The 21,554-nt window shown below is 43.1% G+C and overlaps 2 protein-coding genes across 3 annotated transcripts in view; both read right to left on the reverse strand.

Moving 5' to 3' along the window:
• The window catches only part of LOC127911474 (zona pellucida sperm-binding protein 4-like), a 6,311-nt gene extending 3,816 nt beyond the window's left edge, over nucleotides 1-2,495 (reverse strand). The window contains exons 1-8 of the mRNA XM_052478440.1: nucleotides 2,334-2,495; nucleotides 1,940-2,163; nucleotides 1,547-1,667; nucleotides 1,060-1,256; nucleotides 831-945; nucleotides 462-631; nucleotides 269-366; nucleotides 5-119 (exon numbers count right to left, since the gene is read on the reverse strand). Coding sequence (XP_052334400.1) covers nucleotides 5-119; nucleotides 269-366; nucleotides 462-631; nucleotides 831-945; nucleotides 1,060-1,256; nucleotides 1,547-1,667; nucleotides 1,940-2,163; nucleotides 2,334-2,442 — 1,149 coding nt within the window. The 5' untranslated portion in view covers nucleotides 2,443-2,495. The remainder of the gene's footprint in view (nucleotides 1-4; nucleotides 120-268; nucleotides 367-461; nucleotides 632-830; nucleotides 946-1,059; nucleotides 1,257-1,546; nucleotides 1,668-1,939; nucleotides 2,164-2,333) is intronic.
• A 7,667-nt stretch (nucleotides 2,496-10,162) lies between these two features.
• On the reverse strand, nucleotides 10,163-20,607 carry LOC127911460 (uncharacterized). Of its 2 annotated transcripts, XM_052478345.1 has the most exons (21): nucleotides 20,442-20,607; nucleotides 20,281-20,339; nucleotides 20,129-20,209; nucleotides 19,903-20,027; nucleotides 19,141-19,284; nucleotides 18,733-18,831; nucleotides 18,467-18,628; nucleotides 18,228-18,327; nucleotides 17,860-18,080; nucleotides 17,117-17,273; nucleotides 16,723-16,946; nucleotides 16,355-16,475; nucleotides 15,868-16,064; nucleotides 15,639-15,753; nucleotides 15,270-15,439; nucleotides 15,077-15,174; nucleotides 14,794-14,924; nucleotides 14,273-14,462; nucleotides 10,563-10,704; nucleotides 10,362-10,458; nucleotides 10,163-10,280 (listed from the first exon to the last, which is right to left on the reverse strand). In XM_052478345.1, the coding sequence occupies exons 1-21, from the start codon at nucleotides 20,462-20,464 to the stop codon at nucleotides 10,207-10,209; spliced, it is 2,730 nt and encodes a 909-aa protein (XP_052334305.1). In that variant the 5' UTR covers nucleotides 20,465-20,607; the 3' UTR covers nucleotides 10,163-10,206. The 2 variants fall into 2 exon arrangements, with proteins under 2 accessions (XP_052334305.1, XP_052334306.1); XM_052478346.1 differs by lacking the exon at nucleotides 19,903-20,027 and having other exon boundaries at nucleotides 20,442-20,545.
• Nucleotides 20,608-21,554: the final 947 nt, after the last annotated feature.

The raw sequence follows: 21,554 nt of genomic DNA on the forward strand, positions 1-21,554 counted from the left end.
TCATTCTGACCATTAGTCGACCCGTCCCAGTCTCGGCAAAAGGCTCGTTGTCACGCGGCCTGGTCAGGAAGGCCAATGTGCGAGTGATGTTGGCCACATAGTAGCAGGAAACCTTTAACCTAAAAAGAGGGATGTAAGCAACTTCAAGCAGTGGAGTGGACACTGGTAGTAGAGGCACATTTTCCCTGTATACAAAGTATTGAGCAATTGGTGAAGAAAAAAATACCTATGAAAGCTAAGCTACAATTGTGATGCGTAATGCACTTACTGATATTCCTCCTCTGAAGACGTTGTGGCATTCAGCTTCACCTCAAGTTCATCTGGCAAGGAGATTTCGTTCTCATACAGCATGACATTGTTGATAAACTATGTAGTAGAGGGGAATTGCTTATTACAACCTGCAGAAGCAAACAGTCCGTAAATACACAGTACCCATCACCTCAGGGTAATAGTCATTTTACCTTCCTGATGGTGCCACAGGAGTTCACAGTGAAGTGGAAGTAGGCAAAGCGATCGTCACTGTAGGTGGGACCACAGGCGGGGTCGCTCAGGGTCAGCTGACCGGGGTTCAGACCGGGAACAGAATCCACCTTCACCGCCAGCGCAGTCATCGTTCCGTTAGAGAAACACTCTTGGATGTGGGGGAGCAAAAGACAGGTAGTCAGACCTGGGTTCTGTATTTGTTCCACTTATTGGGCGTGAACCAATGGAATATCACCAAAACCATGCACATCTGGCACTACTATACGACTCACAGTATTTGCAAGGAACCCAGGTTTGGTAACCATGTTAAATGACTATTTATCGGAAGTAATTGTTTGAGAACCAACCAGTCAGCGTTTTGAGGAAGCTGCAAGCCAGGGAAAAGTATTTGATGGTCATGTTGTTGTAAGGATTCAACAGAGCCACATCCAGTCTGCTCCTGACAGAGGACGAGTGAACCGACTGGGAACCAATGGGAGAGTTCATTAGTCCAATATTGTATGCATGTATACAGGGTAAGGAAAGCGAGGCTAGCTGCAGCAATTTAGGTTAACATGTTTTGGGAGAGCGTCGTACCTCAAACACTGCGTCCGGCGAAGAGAAGGGCAACGTGATGGTGAAGTCTGTGTCGCCCTCTGTTAAATACTGTTGAGCAAACTCATGGTTAAGCAGCCGCTTGCCAACCAAGACCACAAAAAAGGGCTCTTGGTTCCTGTAGTCCACAGTGATGTGGAAGTTCTCCTGATCACAGTTGCCAGTGACTGAGGGTGGCACTACAAGGACAAACAGGGTTGTGTTCATTAATTAAGCACAAAAAACAGCAAGCTACTACTTGAACTTGTCCAAGAAGAAACCCTTGTTTAGATTGCAAAATGTTTTGCTACGGTGGGACTGAATAAACATGAACAGGACAACTGGGTCCAAATACTCTAAAGCTTAGACCGCATAGGAAAACCCTACAGTATGGCTAGTTGGGCTTTCACTGCCAATTTACTTTCAGGGCAATCATTAACGAGAGGAAACCATTCAACAGTAGTTTGGCATAGTCCAGAGACATACATACCAATGTCCAGCAGTACAGCGTCCACAACGGCAGAGTGAGAGAAAGGAGCGTACTCTGGAAAGATGACCAGGCCGTAGATCAGCTGAAGAGTGAAGGTTGTGACACCTTGTTCCGCCCTTCTCTGTAGTGAAGTTAAAAGCATTGGTCAACATTATTGTTGTAACAGAACTCTAAGTACATATGGGGACTATTAAAACAAACTATATACTTAAAGTAATGTTCCCCTAATTCCTCTAAATCAAATGCATACAACAGCCAAAATAATGGAAACACTTGAATAAATGAGATGGGATACAAAGTACATTTGTGCCATTATTTATATTTTGTTGGTGGCCCACTTATTAGGGCATGTACAAATCACTGCGTGTGGCTTTGCATTTAACAGAAACACACCTCCTTGAAGACCACCGGGTCTGAGAAGGGCACCTCCATCCTGAAGGTCTTCAAGGTGTTGTCCGGGGATCTCTGCTCCTGAACATTGAAGCCCCTGGCGTTGCACTCTGCAACAGTTAGCACCATGGTGGGAAAGGTGATGTTCAGCAGCTCCACATCAAGGTTGAAGGTCCCCAACTCAAGCACAAACACTGCCAGCTCAGGAACTGTGTCTAAGGGCGTGTCTGTTCATTGGCAAACAAAGGAAAACATTTCGGAATGCGGAACAATGGAAGTTGAAAATTGACATTTGTTATTGGGTAAGTCCAGGTATTGCAGTACATTTTCTTCTGTTTTGTGCCTAATGAACAACCAAAATTACCCTAGGCACTATATTTAACTAAACCAGACTCACAGTTGCGAACTTGTGGAGGCCTGGCCATCGGAGGTGTTGTGATAGGGAAGAGGACTTTATAGCTGGTGTCCTCGTGTGCGATCTCCTCGATCCACAGCAACTCAAGCATGGGCTCAATGGTGTAAGTGACAAAGTACTGGTCATCCTGAATATGGCTGTAAGGGAGACGAGTGATGTAATACACAATTGGAGTGCAAAAACAGATAAATGTTCCTTATAAGCCAGAATGTTAAATACCGCTTGTCTTTTTGCCACTCGTAATTTAAGACAAACTATCCAAAGGAAAGTATTGGAGAGCTGGTAGGTGTATGGTTGTCAACTTGCATTTCCGGCAGTGTGCATTTTCAAAGCAACTGACAAGCAAAGTTAAACACTAGCACAATATGTAAACAGCAGCCGAGTGTTGCTTGCATTCAGTTGACAGTGGCAAAGCTACCGGCTACCTAAAAAGTCAGGTAAACAATCCTTTAGTGTGGCTATTTGGTCTCAAATGTCAAGCGGCTAAAGGACAAACTGCAAAGACAAGCGGTAGAGTATGTTTAAATGTCATTTTATGCAAAATTCACACAATTTTGTATATTAACCTGATTAAGCAGACAATTGCTCAATAAGAAACATTTTACACAAGACAACGTTTCTAGGAGTTTACCCATGAGAGATAGCAAAGCACTGACAACTGCTGTAGTAAAAAGGGCTCTAAAAAGAAATGAAACCGGATCATTTTACTCATCCAATGCTGACCTTGAAATAGCCGCCAACCGCCCCCACCGGAATTTCAACAATAATGTGAGCCTCTGTGACTAAAACCGAGTAGTTTCTGGCAGCCATTTCCTCAGTGTTCAGCCTCTTAGCGTCAATTCCCATGTACACCTCCAACATGGTGAAGGCATCAGAGGAGAAAAGTGGGTCTATGTGCTTGGGCATGTACCAGGTGATCACTTCTGGAGTAAAGGCAACTGCCCCTGCAGTGAAACAAGAAGCCAAGTGCACATCAAAACAGAACATTTTGCAACTGAAAACAACTGTGCCATCATTTGGGAAAAGTTCACCCCCAAAACATTTTCCCAACATGAAAGTCTTATAGGATCTTAAATTATTTCACACTCAACCTGGTGTTGGACAAACAGCCGTGGCATCTACTCGAGTAACCAGCCACTTCTGCTCAAAGAAGGTTGAGGTTGAGAGCACCCGCATCGGAACCCCAGCTACCTGTTCAGGGGGCAACCACACCAGGGCCGTGTTCAGTAGGGCACAACGTATTAACAATATGTTGCCGAGTTCAGGTAGGGCCACCGTTTCCAAATGTTTGCTCAACTGAACATGACCCAGTTCATGGAGGTCAGCTTACATTCTGGAGGTATGTCTCCTCTGCATTATGAGGGCTTCTTAACACCAGCCGTGTGGGAGTGTTGGCTATTGCATAGCCCTTTCTTTGGACCTCATCCACATTCATGACATTCTTGCTAGGACTAAAGACGACTGCTGTCATTTTGTATCCTGAAGCAACAGCCTGTCTCAGGAAATGGAAACATGAATTAAACAAAATGGTCAACAAACGCACATTGTTTAGCGCCATCCTGTCATTTTGTAGTGAAATTACAGAAACATGGCTACCTCAGCTCCTCTCCGGAAGTTGCCGCTCCTTGCTTTCGGGCCCCCAGTGGGCTGTTCGGGGATGGTTTGGATGTCTGGAAGAGTCCTTCTGACAGACACCTAGAGAAGAAAGGCCATTATTCCGTATGCATTTTCTCCCTCCCATACAATAGGAAATCAAGGGCCAGTTCTCAATCTGTCCACTCACCTCCTTAAATGCATTGAGAATAGGCCAAAATTCCTCACCTCTAAAGTTCTCCTATGTGCATTTTGAAGAGGCGAGTGGAATTGAGATAGTCAAGACCTCTACGTTGTGTCGCAGAAGAAATGAAACACTGGACAGTTGTAGCTCCAGACAGATCATTTATACAGGCAGTACGACAAGCGCGACTGTAAACATGTCCATTGGGGCATGCTCTGCTCACTTGCCTCCATGTAGTTGCGGTCGCACAGAATCTCTCGGGAGGTCCAGGGGGTGTAGCTACAGGTTTTGCCCACTCTATACACAGGGTCTTCAGTCATGTGGTTTCCTGGCAGCCTGAACTGCATGACCAAGCTGAACATCTTATCATCCTAAAATTAAGGGGGAAGGGAAAAAAAGCCTTCATTATATAGCAATAAACAAAATTCAGGTGACATTCATGCAAGTTATAGACTGTGGCAAAATTGGCTATATGAATGCAGCTGCCACTGTATTGAAGCCACACTACAGGAGTAGAGCTCAATAGTTCACATCACTGCAGTCTGTATCAGAAAGTTGGCTGGCCCTCTGAAAGCCCCTCCATAAACTTCTGCTGTACCTTACATCATCGTTAACTTAGAGGTAAGAGATACCAGACCCAGGGGTGGCTAACAATGGAGATCCTTTTGATATCCACAGAGTTAAGTAAAACTGCTTCAATGTTTCTGGAACCAGACTTCTAATAACCTCAATGCGCTAAATTGTATGTATTAGCACCTCAGGCTTATTGAGGACCTTTTTACTGAAGAATGGGTTTCCAATGATTTTATTTTTCCATCTAGTGACTTGTATCTTTGTGTAATCTGTAAAAGAGCCTCCTGGTCTCAGCATGACTCCATGTCAAAGGTAAATAAAATGACATCGCTACAGTATGAGTTGCAAATGCAGTGACACTGAAAGGCAAACTGTCCATTTCAAGTACAAGCAAACACTACAGTTCTTAGGGTTACCATGTTTTGGGAAAAGCAGTTTTGAAGAGAAGCAAAAACATGGCATTCCCCATGGGGTCAAATTTAAAGCTGAATCCACACTGAGTAGCAAGGCCAGGCGTCAGGTTTATGATTTGTGTGTCATCTGGAAGGGATGGAGATGGTGTGAACACAATAGTTGACGAGCAATATCAAGCCATGAATTATGAGAGGAGAGAAAGAAAATCATAAAAGAGGCAAACTCACTGAAGACAGCATCAACCTCTTCAAAAGAGGAGCGACACTCAAACGAATAACGTTACCAAGGCATTCAGCGTTGAGGTCATCTGGAATAGGAAAGGTTAGTTAAAAAAATATATTTTCAAACGCTTAGTGCTTAAATTTGCAAGGTCATACTTATAGAAGGTGTCCGTTGTGCTTGTATGCCCACAGCTGCCATCAATAGGCAAAACAACCTGTAAGGCATTTGACAAATTATTATGATTGATTAAAAGGAGGAAGAACACAACTCAAATGTTTGCGTCGCATAAGACTCTCCTAGGCCTGCTACTACTTACCCTGAGCTAAGGAAAAGAATCATTGTAGAACAGATTTGTTCTGATAAAATACACAGCTACAGAACCTGATATTTGACCCAAAGTGTGCAGCCTACAGCCCAGGGGTATGCAACTTTTACCCTATGACAAAGGCTTCCCACACTCAGTCAACTGAACCCCAAAGGGCTGCACATTTTCTTTTTATGCCCTACAAAGCTGATTCAAATAATCATCCAGCTTTGTTAATCTGAATCAGCTGTGTAGTGTTAGGACAAAAACCTAAATGTAAGGCTACTGTTCAATTTTAGAAGGGTGCTCCGCCCTCACCGCTCGGCTCAGGTTAATAGAACTCCCTCATTAGCAGCACAACAGCCTTTCACAGATGAAAAGCATAATTACCCAACCGTCTACAATTGTAGCCCAGACAGAGAGAAAGAAAGATATTGGCCTCTAATGGCCAAAATGCTGCATTTGCATGCACTTTCACAATTTGAATGTAGTCAACTGGGTGGGACTACCAACTTCATTGGCTGAGCCCTACTGGTGACCCTGTTGAAGTCATGTCCAATCGGGTCATCAGAAGGGCTCAGACAATTGTGAAGAAGAAATGTTACTACTTTAATATGAAGATAGCCTCAATGGCGCTGCCCATGCTGTCACAGACACTAACTATATTGGCACAGATACATAGATGAGTCTTTTATCTTCTTATTATCTTCTTGTCCAGAGGTGCCCAGAGTAAACTGCTTGCTACTCAGTCCCAGAAGCTGAGATATGCATATCATTAGTATATGTGGATAGAACACACTCTGAAGTTTGTAAAACCGTTTGAATGATGTCTGTGAGTATAACAGAACACATATGGCAGGCAAAAATCTGAGAAAACATCCTACCAGGAAGTGGGAAATCTGAGGATGGTCGTTTTTCAACTCATTCCCTATTGAAGACCCAGTGGGATATTGGTCATGTTGCACTTCCTAGATGTCAACAGGCTTCCACTAGATGCCAACAGTCTTTAGAACCTGTTTGATGCTTCTACTGTGAAGTGAGGGCGAATGAGTCAGAGGTCTGGCAGAATGCCTTGAGCTCGTGACGCTCGTTCACATGAGGGCGAGTTCTGTTCCATCGCAATTCTACAGACAAAGGAATTCTCCAGTTGGAACATTATTGAAGATTTATTTGAACAACATCCTAAAGATTGATTCTATACATCGTTTGACATGTTTCTACGGACTGTAATGAAACTTTTTGACATTTCGTCTGCTCCTAGTGAACACGCTTCGTGAGATTGGATTTGTTTACAAAACTCGCTAACAAAAGTAGCTATTTGGACATAAATGATGGACATTATCGAACAAAACAAACATTTATTGTGGAACTGGGATTCCTGGGAGTGCATCCTGATGAAGATCATCAAAGGTAAGTGAATATTTATCATGTTTTTTCTGACTTCTGTTGACTGCACAATATGGCGGATATCTTTTTGGCTTGATTCTGTGCATAAAAATGTTATTTTCATCAACATTTATTATGAGTATTTCTGTAAATTGATGTGGCTCTCTGCAAAATCACCGGATGTTTTTGGAACTACTGAACATAACGCTCCAACGGATACTGAGATTCTTTTGATAATTATGAACTTTATCGAACAAAACATACATGTATTGTGTAACATGAAGTCCTATGAGTGTCATCTGATGAAGATCATCAAAGGTTAGTGATTCATTTTATCTCTATTTCAGATTTTTGTGACTCCTCTCTTTGGCTGGAAAAATGACTGTGTTTTTCCTGCGACTTGGTTCTGACCTAACAATCGTTTGTGTTGCTTTCGCCGTAAAGCCTATTTGAAATCGGGCACTGTGGTGGGATTAACAAGAAGTGTATCTTTAAAATGGTGTGAAATACTTGTATGTCTGAGGAATTGTAATGTTCTTTTGAATTTGGCGCCCTGCACTTTCACTGGCTGTTGTCATATCGATCAGCCCTAAGAAGATTTATCTATCTCTATGAGGCAAGACACTTGTCATTCAGGATTCAAAGGTGACTGCACTTCCTGATTTGGCCTTAGCTGTGTTCGAATACTCGCACTAACTGTACTGTTTGTGACATGAATTGAGTATTTAGTATGCTTATTGGTCATAGTATACCTGTATAAATATATCATAGTATACCTGTATACCTCTGGCCCTTCTTTGGACACTGTGTTAACTAACCTCCAGATGAGCTTCAATGCCATACAACTCTCCTTCGTGGCCTTCAACTGCTCTTAAATGCAAGTAAAACTAAATGCATGCTCTTCAACCGATCGCTGCCCGCACCTGTCCGCCCGTTCAGCATCACTACTCTGGACGGTTCTGACTTAGAATATGTGGACTACAAATACCTAGATGTCAGGTTAGACTGTAAACTCTCCTTCCAGACTCACATTAAGCATCTCCAATCCAAAAGCCCCATTTACTACCCACCACTGCTCTCGTTGGCTGGTCCTCGCTTCATACTCGTCGCCAAACCCACTGGCTCCAGGTCATCTACAAGTCTCTGCTAGGTAAAGCCCCGCCTTATCTCAGCTCACTTGTCACCATAGCAGCACCCACCCATAGCACACGCTCCAACAGGAGAATCTCACTGGTCACCCCCAAAGCCAATTTTTCCTTTGGCCGCCTTTACTTCCAGTTCTCTGCTGCCAATGACTGGAACAAACTGCAAAAATCACTGAAGCTGGAGACTCAGATCTCCCTCACTAAGCTTTAAGCACCAGCTGTCAGAGCAGCTCACAGATCACTGCACATAGCCCATCTGTAAATAGCCCATCCAACTACCTCATCCCCTTGCTGTATTTATTTATTTATTTTGCTCCCCAGTATCTCTACTTGCACATTCATCTTCTGCACATCTACCATTCCAGTGTTTAATTGCTATATTGTAATTACTTCACCACAATGGCCTATTTATTGCCTTACCTCCCTTATTTGCACACACTGTATATAGACTTTTTCTACTGTATTATTGACTGTGTTTGTTTATTCCATCTGTAACTCTGTGTTGTGTATGTGTCGAACCGCTTTGCTTTATCTTGGCCAGGTTGCAGTTGTAAATGAGAGCTTGTTCTCAACTAGCCTAACTGGTTAAATGAAGGTGAAATAAAATAGAAATAAAAAAATACTATGGATATATTTAGTATGCCAAATGTTCCAGGATGTCGTACTAAATTCGCCAAAATATGAGGAATACACGAAGAGGACACTATTTCCGTACTTTAGGGCCAATAATTTCAAATCTTCAGGAAATCTACCCAATGTTTGACGTGATTATTCCCGTCATTCTGAGCTTAGCTAAATGGTATAGTCATTGTGCGTTCTCAATAGACATTCGGGTGCTTTCGTAAATTCGCTCTGGCTGTCTACTCTGCTCTGAATTTACAAACAGACAATGTGACAACGCTCTGAATTCATGAGCGCATTCTGGAACTCCTGATTGAATTTAAGAACCCACCCGAAGTCGTATGATGTCTAACCAGTAATTTGTTATGCTAGATAGCTAGCAAGAGGTTGCATAGCAACAGCATCAACTTCAGGTAGACAGGTGAAAAGCTAGTACGCGCAATTGAAAGCCTACTGTTCGTTTACAGTATACTATAATATATACTCATTAAGTATGTAGTATTTTTACAGCAGCCATTTCTCTACATTATCACATTCCTCTCAAATTGTACATTTGCTTGACTCGTTAAGGCAACTGTTTTGTCAGCAATCTTCGTTGGGTGGCTCGTGTCAAAATTAGTCTTTGGTCAAAGCCTTGGGACCCAAATGCATAATGATTGCGCAAACTCCCCCTTGTGGTGGTCTGGAGCAATGAAGCCGTCCCGCGGTGCAAGCTCGCAACTTTTTAAGGAGTGTCTTCAGTCCCCGCTGTGCCGTACGGTGTGTGTTGAAATCTTATCCTGATGCGGAATAGATTGCAAGCTAATCATGGCTCTACCTTCGTAGTTTGGACTTGGAGATTGTGAAGAGATGTCTTGTGGGGAATGCATGGGTGTCCGAGCTGTGCGCTAGTAGTTTAAAAAAGACAGCTCGGTACATTCAGCTTGTCAACACTTCTTACACAAACAAGTAGCGATGAATTCATGCTCTTCCCATTTGAGCCATGACAGATTGACATGCATATCATTAAAGAAGAAATGTCCATATTTGGATGGAAACCAAGCTAGTGAGAGGTATCAAGGAAAGTTGTCATTTCAGTTGAAAATTACCAACACTGCATCCAACCACAGCCCTGCTGGTTTCACTTTGGCAAACCACTATAACATTGAGTCAGTTCATCCTACTGGACATTGGAAAGCTTTTGTTTTGACACCCATTGTTTGTCCTAGACGGGAAATTGGTGCGCAACACTCAGCTCCCTCCGGTGGATGGTTCAGAGTTCCATGCTTACAAAAGGGTTGATTGATACATGTCAGATGACAAGCCTACTACATGCGCCTTGGTGTTAAACGCAAATCAGATACAATTAAGGTAGCTCCAACGGTTAGGATTGTTTTATATAGAACACTTTATTTGACATGTTAGAACAAGACATTACACCCAAAGAATGTATCCAGAAGAAACATATAAATGACGCTCCTCAGAGAGGTCTTTGACATGTCGTTGACCTGTTGAGAGAGAGAGAGAGAGAGAAACTATTAGTTCAGTTATGGTCTGTCAGGGTCTGAAAAGCATAAAACAAGACCTACCTCTTTTCGGGTTGTCCTGATTCACACATTGTCCACTACAGGGGCCGCCAGAGGGACTACTGGCATCACAGATGACCACATCACAATGGACAAAGACCTAGGAATCAAAGATTTGATGCCGTCAGATTATTATTATTTTTTTAAAGGTATGATTCCACTCACAAAATTAACCAATAAAGATTGTTGGGTGAACTTTGTTACCTGGCCACTCGGCTCAACCGCATCCTCGGCGAAGGAAAACATATAGACCTCAAAGCGTTTGACGTGAGGGGGGAAGTGGACCCTGGCATCAGCTACTACCGGGTGGAAGACTACACTGTATGGATCCTCAGGGTTCTCACAGCTGCCAGTGTAGAGAGAGGGACTAAGTTAGGAACAAGAACACGCTGCAAACCCCAACCGTCTTGTGGTGGTGTCATGACTGTCCTGTGAGGATCAGATCAATTTACAGCAGAAGTGGGTTCTTTCCCCCCCTCCAGTATGAACTAAAGGAGTGTTTTTGCTAACAAGCTTTTTTATTTATGAAAAAACATTTTATACAATGTAAAGGCTCGAGACTTCCTACCTGTAGAGTGAGGAAGTTTCTAGTAAAAATTAAATAAACAATATGACATTCATTTTCTATAGCTAATCTCTGACCAGTCTTATGTTAGAAATATTGTTCCAGTATTCACTTTGAACGTGTTAGAGAAACTCCCCTAGAAGATGTGCATAGTAAGTAGCCATGCCACGAGGGACATCAGAGAGCGGGTCAGACTGACAGAACCATCCCCGGCGGCCAGAGTGCATAAAAGGAATGGTAACAGAAATTAACATGTAGCGCAAGCTACACATTTGGAACTTTCCTAAACTCACAAGTACCTAGAAAAATTAACTTAAGTGGGATCATTCTGCTACTATATCCAAACCATCCTAGGGTTGATTAGCTCATCTTCCAGAACGAGTGAAAGGAAAACCCATCCTGTAGTTCTGTTCAAGACTAGTCATTGGAGCCACGGACAACCAACGACATTGTGATCTCATGTAGCAAATCAGCGAAAAGACACCACCTACCTTGCCACGGAGGCATCCCACATAAATACATGCATGCTTTTACTCCAAACTGGTGCCGGTTCGTGTGTTAAATAAATGTCCCTTACGGAATGGGGGGGGGGGACCTTGTAACAAGCAGTCATATTGTGTCACCTGTGTGTTTAGTCTGCGTTGTTATTTAGTTAGCTAGTAATTCAATTAAACCAACTTGTATAGTACTGAATCATAAGGCTGGGGTTTTTGCAGCTGCAAGGAGGATACGATGTCATGTTAATAAGTTGACTATCAATTTAATAGATTTCTACCGTCTAGAGTTTAAGTCGGGCACCCAAAATCATTCATTTAGAGTCAGCTAACAATTAAACAGTCCTCAGATAATTCAAGGTTTGTTGGTTTTCATTTCTGATATTTTGGCCCATCAGACCTGGATGCATCTGATTAAGTACGTTTTTATTTAAAGAACAGAAATTGGGCTTTCCGTCAACAATATTTGGTCTACTGCAATGGCTTGTTAAATGACGGCTGTCAAACATGTATATTCAATGCCATTGACATGAGGTGAGATGTTCCTCTAAATGGTTCTTAAAATTCAAAATGATCCAGAATGGTCAGACTACAGGCGACCTGAATATTGATCAATTGACCGTGGTTTAACCAAAGTAGCCGAATAGACAGTCGGTATCAACAAGGCAATCTTCATTTTAAATAAGAATTTCATGCAATGCGCCAGAGAAATTCTTCCGCTGTTGGAAAAATTGGTCACACAAAATAAATTATACACCCACGGCATCGGATTCACATGTGGAGGACTTCTGTGAAGGGCGCAGTTCTACTGTAAGTCACCTACGCATTGACACTTTTTTATTTGCTTCTTTGGGAGGTTTATCCTCCACTGTTTAACTGCCAGATATTAGCAAAAAGGAATTTGTGAAATCTGAAGACGTTACATGAAGAGACAAACGCCCACACCAGTACAAATCCACTTGAGCCGACAGACGACGATGGTCAGGATTTTGCACAACGATATAGTTGCAGCTGAAGTGACAAATCTGAACTGCCCATTTCGTGCACAGCCATGTGAATGTTGTGTCTTTTCCTATGATATACAAAACATTTCAGCCCATCTTCCAATAGTTAATTTAAATTCTTGAGATAAAAATTAGGCCAGCGTGTCCATCTGTGGCAAAGTACTCACCCAAATCAAAAAATGTCGTAACATTTTTTCAAATATGAACATTAGCAAGATGCTGCTACACTTGACCGTGGTATTTGTTCATGTTCAGCAACTCCCAATTAGCGCATTCCTCTAGGACAGGAAATTCCATTGAAAGCAATAACTGTTTAAAACACAAGAAGTTACTTGTGCCTGAATTCAACCCAAAACCAACAACTATTCAGTCAGTGTTAAGAGCACTTTGAAACCAATCGGAAAGGCAAGCCAAGCTTGCCAGCCGCTCTTGATTTCCATTTGACTGACCAACACTGAACTCTAGCCAACCAAAAGGATAACATTGAGTAAAAAGGTGTCGTTAACGCCAACATTAACCTTTTCACACGCGAGTTCCAAATATCTTCAACAGTCGCCCCAGTGGGAGTTGATTTTATGCGCCTGTTCCAACATGTGGACATTTAACCCGCGCTGACCTCAGACAAAGGGACACTACCTTCTAATTTTGCCTCGTTCATTCACAAAAGTAGCCCATTTCACTGTTGCAGACCATTTCTATTTGAGAATTTAATGAGCCGGACAAACTTTCCTTCAAAAGAAAGCCCAAGCACTTCCCCAGATCAAGTATACAGTCCTTGCCTTCCTTACAAATAACTGTGGACATGCGTGCATTCCTATCTAAGTGCCTTATTTTCTGTGTAACGCGTTGTCGTTTCTACTGTAGAGTACCGTAATTATAATGTACTCAGCGTTTTATTCATGCCTTCTGATTCTTGCCTAGATTGTAATGGACACGAGTGTAAAACACTTTAAGGTGGTACTGAATAGGAGTTAACCTGACTGCATTGTATGATGTTATCACATACACGTCTGTCAGACTAATGGTGATCTCAACTGGAGTACCCCCATTGTCTTGAATGCACTGAAGTCGTTAGTTGATTTGAACACGGTATCAGAGTGTAAACTATGGTACCTCAGGGTTGCCAGATCAGACCCCCCTTTCCAGGGGTATATAGCTTAGAGAAACTGTTGATAAATTCCCAGATCTTAGTAATATTTCTTGCATCATCCTCTTCACAATACCTTCCCAAGGGCTTAACCCCCAATAATGGATTGTGCTATATCTTGCAACTCTGTTTAGCTTTCGTGCTAAGGTTGTTTTTGGGGCAGTGACAACAATTGGCTTTTTGTATAGTTCCCTGTAAACAAGTACAAAGATTGGCCACTTCGGCATGTGACAAACTAAGTTAAGATCTCAGGCAACGGGCGCAGTGAAAGGCATTCTGGGAGTACCCCATCATACTGTAAAACAAGTCAACCTGTTATTTAGACTAGATGATACCGTTAACATTTATATATTTTACAAGCAAAGCTGGAATAAAGGTGTGAAGACCTTTATTTCTCATCAGTACAAAACATTGTTTAGATGCTTTTCAGACAACGCGGTGTAGAGTCGTTTGATGCAGCATACGTTCCGTTCCAATGATACTCAGTGATAACAAGCATGTGATCATACGCGCCAGATTCTCCCATAAGTGTTAAATTGGGTGGAGATCTGGTGACAGACCCCACATCGTTTTTAAGCGTTTTGACCACTCGACCTATGGATGGGGGCATAGCCACGGTAGCCAAAGTAAATGGCCTGCCAAGCATGATAGGTTGCTAATTACTCAGGAACCACACTTGTTTAGGCCCAAAAACAACATGTTACCCATTAATGATGAGATTCCACCGGGGTCGGGAGTCACGGTCCTCGTTGAGGGTGGCCCAGCAGTGGTCAAGCACCAGCGCTACCTTGGGATCAGAGGACGTGGTCAGCTCAACCTCAAAGTGCAGAGGCTGTCTCAGGTACCTCACCACTGGATAGTCCGCCTCCTGGTGGAACGTGTTATACGTGGCGTCTGGAACACAGAACAAGACAACCGGAGGTCGTGTTCACTGGGCACCATCTGAACTTGTCCATTAAGAAATGCTCGTTTATCATATCCTATTGTGCCCCCAATGAACACAAGCCATTTATAGCCAACACTACCCACCCCCCACCAGAGGCTTCTGACAAATTCCCAAATCAGCTCCTCACCGTTACTCCATAGTCACACCTGTAGATCTCACAAAGCAAGAGTAATATATCATAAGGCTTAGATTTTTGGGAATGGTTTTGTAAAGGAGACCTTCCAAGATACTTTTAGAGGCTAGGGGTCAAGTTAAAATTCTGAATTTGTGCACGCTTACCCTGAGCGAGTCTCATTCTGACCATTAGTCGACCCGTCCCAGTCTCGGCAAAAGGCTCGTTGTCACGCGGCCTGGTCAGGAAGGCCAATGTGCGAGTGATGTTGGCCACATAGTAGCAGGAAACCTTTAACCTAAAAAGAGGGATGTAAGCAACTTCAAGCAGTGGAGTGGACACTGGTAGTAGAGGCACATTTTCCCTGTATACAAAGTATTGAGCAATTGGTGAAGAAGAAAAAAATACCTATGAAAGCTAAGCTACAATTGTGATGCGTAATGCACTTACTGATATTCCTCCTCTGAAGACGTTGTGGCATTCAGCTTCACCTCAAGTTCATCTGGCAAGGAGATTTCGTTCTCATACAGCATGACATTGTTGATAAACTATGTAGTAGAGGGGAATTGCTTATTACAACCTGCAGAAGCAAACAGTCCGTAAATACACAGTACCCATCACCTCAGGGTAATAGTCATTTTACCTTCCTGATGGTGCCACAGGAGTTCACAGTGAAGTGGAAGTAGGCAAAGCGATCGTCACTGTAGGTGGGACCACAGGCGGGGTCGCTCAGGGTCAGCTGACCGGGGTTCAGACCGGGAACAGAATCCACCTTCACCGCCAGCGCAGTCATCGTTCCGTTAGAGAAACACTCTTGGATGTGGGGGAGCAAAAGACAGGTAGTCAGACCTGGGTTCTGTATTTGTTCCACTTATTGGGCGTGAACCAATGGAATATCACCAAAACCATGCACATCTGGCACTACTATACGACTCACAGTATTTGCAAGGAACCCAGGTTTGGTAACCATGTTAAATGACTATTTATCGGAAGTAATTGTTTGAGAACCAACCAGTCAGCGTTTTGAGGAAGCTGCAAGCCAGGGAAAAGTATTTGATGGTCATGTTGTTGTAAGGATTCAACAGAGCCACATCCAGTCTGCTCCTGACAGAGGACGAGTGAACCGACTGGGAACCAATGGGAGAGTTCATTAGTCCAATATTGTATGCATGTATACAGGGTAAGGAAAGCGAGGCTAGCTGCAGCAATTTAGGTTAACATGTTTTGGGAGAGCGTCGTACCTCAAACACTGCGTCCGGCGAAGAGAAGGGCAACGTGATGGTGAAGTCTGTGTCGCCCTCTGTTAAATACTGTTGAGCAAACTCATGGTTAAGCAGCCGCTTGCCAACCAAGACCACAAAAAAGGGCTCTTGGTTCCTGTAGTCCACAGTGATGTGGAAGTTCTCCTGATCACAGTTGCCAGTGACTGAGGGTGGCACTACAAGGACAAACAGGGTTGTGTTCATTAATTAAGCACAAAAAACAGCAAGCTACTACTTGAACTTGTCCAAGAAGAAACCCTTGTTTAGATTGCAAAATGTTTTGCTACGGTGGGACTGAATAAACATGAACAGGACAACTGGGTCCAAATACTCTAAAGCTTAGACCGCATAGGAAAACCCTACAGTATGGCTAGTTGGGCTTTCACTGCCAATTTACTTTCAGGGCAATCATTAACGAGAGGAAACCATTCAACAGTAGTTTGGCATAGTCCAGAGACATACATACCAATGTCCAGCAGTACAGCGTCCACAACGGCAGAGTGAGAGAAAGGAGCGTACTCTGGAAAGATGACCAGGCCGTAGATCAGCTGAAGAGTGAAGGTTGTGACACCTTGTTCCGCCCTTCTCTGTAGTGAAGTTAAAAGCATTGGTCAACATTATTGTTGTAACAGAACTCTAAGTACATATGGGGACTATTAAAACAAACTATATACTTAAATCAAATGCATACAACAGCCAAAATAATGGAAACACTTGAATAAATGAGATGGGATACAAAGTACATTTGTGCCATTATTTATATTTTGTTGGTGGCCCACTTATTAGGGCATGTACAAATCACTGCGTGTGGCTTTGCATTTAACAGAAACACACCTCCTTGAAGACCACCGGGTCTGAGAAGGGCACCTCCATCCTGAAGGTCTTCAAGGTGTTGTCCGGGGATCTCTGCTCCTGAACATTGAAGCCCCTGGCGTTGCACTCTGCAACAGTTAGCACCATGGTGGGAAAGGTGATGTTCAGCAGCTCCACATCAAGGTTGAAGGTCCCCAACTCAAGCACAAACACTGCCAGCTCAGGAACTGTGTCTAAGGGCGTGTCTGTTCATTGGCAAACAAAGGAAAACATTTCGGAATGCGGAACAATGGAAGTTGAAAATTGACATTTGTTATTGGGTAAGTCCAGGTATTGCAGTACATTTTCTTCTGTTTTGTGCCTAATGAACAACCAAAATTACCCTAGGCACTATATTTAACTAAACCAGACTCACAGTTGCGAACTTGTGGAGGCCTGGCCATCGGAGGTGTTGTGATAGGGAAGAGGACTTTATAGCTGGTGTCCTCGTGTGCGATCTCCTCGATCCACAGCAACTCAAGCATGGGCTCAATGGTGTAAGTGACAAAGTACTGGTCATCCTGAATATGGCTCTGTAAGGGAGACGAGTGATGTAATACACAATTGGAGTGCAAAAACAGATAAATGTTCCTTATAAGCCAGAATGTTAAATACCGCTTGTCTTTTTGCCACTCGTAATTTAAGACAAACTATCCAAAGGAAAGTATTGGAGAGCTGGTAGGTGTATGGTTGTCAACTTGCATTTCCGGCAGTGTGCATTTTCAAAGCAACTGACAAGCAAAGTTAAACACTAGCACAATATGTAAACAGCAGCCGAGTGTTGCTTGCATTCAGTTGACAGTGGCAAAGCTACCGGCTACCTAAAAAGTCAGGTAAACAATCCTTTAGTGTGGCTATTTGGTCTCAAATGTCAAGCGGCTAAAGGACAAACTGCAAAGACAAGCGGTAGAGTATGTTTAAATGTCATTTTATGCAAAATTCACACAATTTTGTATATTAACCTGATTAAGCAGACAATTGCTCAATAAGAAACATTTTACACAAGACAACGTTTCTAGGAGTTTACCCATGAGAGATAGCAAAGCACTGACAACTGCTGTAGTAAAAAGGGCTCTAAAAAGAAATGAAACCGGATCATTTTACTCATCCAATGCTGACCTTGAAATAGCCGCCAACCGCCCCCACCGGAATTTCAACAATAATGTGAGCCTCTGTGACTAAAACCGAGTAGTTTCTGGCAGCCATTTCCTCAGTGTTCAGCCTCTTAGCGTCAATTCCCATGTACACCTCCAACATGGTGAAGGCATCAGAGGAGAAAAGTGGGTCTATGTGCTTGGGCATGTACCAGGTGATCACTTCTGGAGTAAAGGCAACTGCCCCTGCAGTGAAACAAGAAGCCAAGTGCACATCAAAACAGAACATTTTGCAACTGAAAACAACTGTGCCATCATTTGGGAAAAGTTCACCCCCAAAACATTTTCCCAACATGAAAGTCTTATAGGATCTTAAATTATTTCACACTCAACCTGGTGTTGGACAAACAGCCGTGGCATCTACTCGAGTAACCAGCCACTTCTGCTCAAAGAAGGTTGAGGTTGAGAGCACCCGCATCGGAACCCCAGCTACCTGTTCAGGGGGCAACCACACCAGGGCCGTGTTCAGTAGGGCACAACGTATTAACAATATGTTGCCGAGTTCAGGTAGGGCCACCGTTTCCAAATGTTTGCTCAACTGAACATGACCCAGTTCATGGAGGTCAGCTTACATTCTGGAGGTATGTCTCCTCTGCATTATGAGGGCTTCTTAACACCAGCCGTGTGGGAGTGTTGGCTATTGCATAGCCCTTTCTTTGGACCTCATCCACATTCATGACATTCTTGCTAGGACTAAAGACGACTGCTGTCATTTTGTATCCTGAAGCAACAGCCTGTCTCAGGAAATGGAAACATGAATTAAACAAAATGGTCAACAAACGCACATTGTTTAGCGCCATCCTGTCATTTTGTAGTGAAATTACAGAAACATGGCTACCTCAGCTCCTCTCCGGAAGTTGCCGCTCCTTGCTTTCGGGCCCCCAGTGGGCTGTTCGGGGATGGTTTGGATGTCTGGAAGAGTCCTTCTGACAGACACCTAGAGAAGAAAGGCCATTATTCCGTATGCATTTTCTCCCTCCCATACAATAGGAAATCAAGGGCCAGTTCTCAATCTGTCCACTCACCTCCTTAAATGCATTGAGAATAGGCCAAAATTCCTCACCTCTAAAGTTCTCCTATGTGCATTTTGAAGAGGCGAGTGGAATTGAGATAGTCAAGACCTCTACGTTGTGTCGCAGAAGAAATGAAACACTGGACAGTTGTAGCTCCAGACAGATCATTTATACAGGCAGTACGACAAGCGCGACTGTAAACATGTCCATTGGGGCATGCTCTGCTCACTTGCCTCCATGTAGTTGCGGTCGCACAGAATCTCTCGGGAGGTCCAGGGGGTGTAGCTACAGGTTTTGCCCACTCTATACACAGGGTCTTCAGTCATGTGGTTTCCTGGCAGCCTGAACTGCATGACCAAGCTGAACATCTTATCATCCTAAAATTAAGGGGGAAGGGAAAAAAAGCCTTCATTATATAGCAATAAACAAAATTCAGGTGACATTCATGCAAGTTATAGACTGTGGCAAAATTGGCTATATGAATGCAGCTGCCACTGTATTGAAGCCACACTACAGGAGTAGAGCTCAATAGTTCACATCACTGCAGTCTGTATCAGAAAGTTGGCTGGCCCTCTGAAAGCCCCTCCATAAACTTCTGCTGTACCTTACATCATCGTTAACTTAGAGGTAAGAGATACCAGACCCAGGGGTGGCTAACAATGGAGATCCTTTTGATATCCACAGAGTTAAGTAAAACTGCTTCAATGTTTCTGGAACCAGACTTCTAATAACCTCAATGCGCTAAATTGTATGTATTAGCACCTCAGGCTTATTGAGGACCTTTTTACTGAAGAATGGGTTTCCAATGATTTTATTTTTCCATCTAGTGACTTGTATCTTTGTGTAATCTGTAAAAGAGCCTCCTGGTCTCAGCATGACTCCATGTCAAAGGTAAATAAAATGACATCGCTACAGTATGAGTTGCAAATGCAGTGACACTGAAAGGCAAACTGTCCATTTCAAGTACAAGCAAACACTACAGTTCTTAGGGTTACCATGTTTTGGGAAAAGCAGTTTTGAAGAGAAGCAAAAAACATGGCATTCCCCATGGGGTCAAATTTAAAGCTGAATCCACACTGAGTAGCAAGGCCAGGCGTCAGGTTTATGATTTGTGTGTCATCTGGAAGGGATGGAGATGGTGTGAACACAATAGTTGACGAGCAATATCAAGCCATGAATTATGAGAGGAGAGAAAGAAAATCATAAAAGAGGCAAACTCACTGAAGACAGCATCAACCTCTTCAAAAAGAGGAGCGACACTCAAACGAATAACGTTACCAAGGCATTCAGCGTTGAGGTCATCTGGAATAGGAAAGGTTAGTTAAAAAAATATATTTTCAAACGCTTAGTGCTTAAATTTGCAAGGTGCATACTTATAGAAGGTGTCCGTTGTGCTTGTATGCCCACAGCTGCCATCAATAGGCAAAACAACCTGTAAGGCATTTGACAAATTATTATGATTGATTAAAAGGAGGAAGAACACAACTCAAATGTTTGCGTCGCATAAGACTCTCCTAGGCCTGCTACTACTTACCCTGAGCTAAGGAAAAGAATCATTGTAGAACAGATTTGTTCTGATAAAATACACAGCTACAGAACCTGATATTTGACCCAAAGTGTGCAGCCTACAGCCCAGGGGTATGCAACTTTTACCCTATGACAAAGGCTTCCCACACTCAGTCAACTGAACCCCAAAGGGCTGCACATTTTCTTTTTATGCCCTACAAAGCTGATTCAAATAATCATCCAGCTTTGTTAATCTGAATCAGCTGTGTAGTGTTAGGACAAAAACCTAAATGTAAGGCTACTGTTCAATTTTAGAAGGGTGCTCCGCCCTCACCGCTCGGCTCAGGTTAATAGAACTCCCTCATTAGCAGCACAACAGCCTTTCACAGATGAAAAGCATAATTACCCAACCGTCTACAATTGTAGCCCAGACAGAGAGAAAGAAAGATATTGGCCTCTAATGGCCAAAATGCTGCATTTGCATGCACTTTCACAATTTGAATGTAGTCAACTGGGTGGGACTACCAACTTCATTGGCTGAGCCCTACTGGTGACCCTGTTGAAGTCATGTCCAATCGGGTCATCAGAAGGGCTCAGACAATTGTGAAGAAGAAATGTTACTACTTTAATATGAAGATAGCCTCAATGGCGCTGCCCATGCTGTCACAGACACTAACTATATTGGCACAGATACATAGATGAGTCTTTTATCTTCTTATTATCTTCTTGTCCAGAGGTGCCCAGAGTAAACTGCTTGCTACTCAGTCCCAGAAGCTGAGATATGCATATCATTAGTATATGTGGATAGAACACACTCTGAAGTTTGTAAAACCGTTTGAATGATGTCTGTGAGTATAACAGAACACATATGGCAGGCAAAAATCTGAGAAAACATCCTACCAGGAAGTGGGAAATCTGAGGATGGTCGTTTTTCAACTCATTCCCTATTGAAGACCCAGTGGGATATTGGTCATGTTGCACTTCCTAGATGTCAACAGGCTTCCACTAGATGCCAACAGTCTTTAGAACCTGTTTGATGCTTCTACTGTGAAGTGAGGGCGAATGAGTCAGAGGTCTGGCAGAATGCCTTGAGCTCGTGACGCTCGTTCACATGAGGGCGAGTTCTGTTCCATCGCAATTC

This window comes from Oncorhynchus keta, chromosome 24 (genome assembly GCF_023373465.1).
Source record: "Oncorhynchus keta strain PuntledgeMale-10-30-2019 chromosome 24, Oket_V2, whole genome shotgun sequence".
Classification (NCBI taxonomy): Eukaryota; Metazoa; Chordata; class Actinopteri; order Salmoniformes; family Salmonidae; genus Oncorhynchus; species Oncorhynchus keta.

Bases quoted from the DNA above. Each gene is read 5' to 3' on its own strand.
- LOC127911460 (XM_052478345.1), bottom strand. From the start codon at position 20,464: ATGATTCTTTTCCTTAGCTCAGG. The intron at 16,476-16,722 runs GTGTGTTTCTGT...ACTTCACTACAG, and splicing joins ACCCGGTGGTCTTCAAGGAG to AGAAGGGCGGAACAAGGTGT. The intron at 15,175-15,269 runs GTAAAATGACTA...TCTACTACATAG, and splicing joins CCTGTGGCACCATCAGGAAG to TTTATCAACAATGTCATGCT.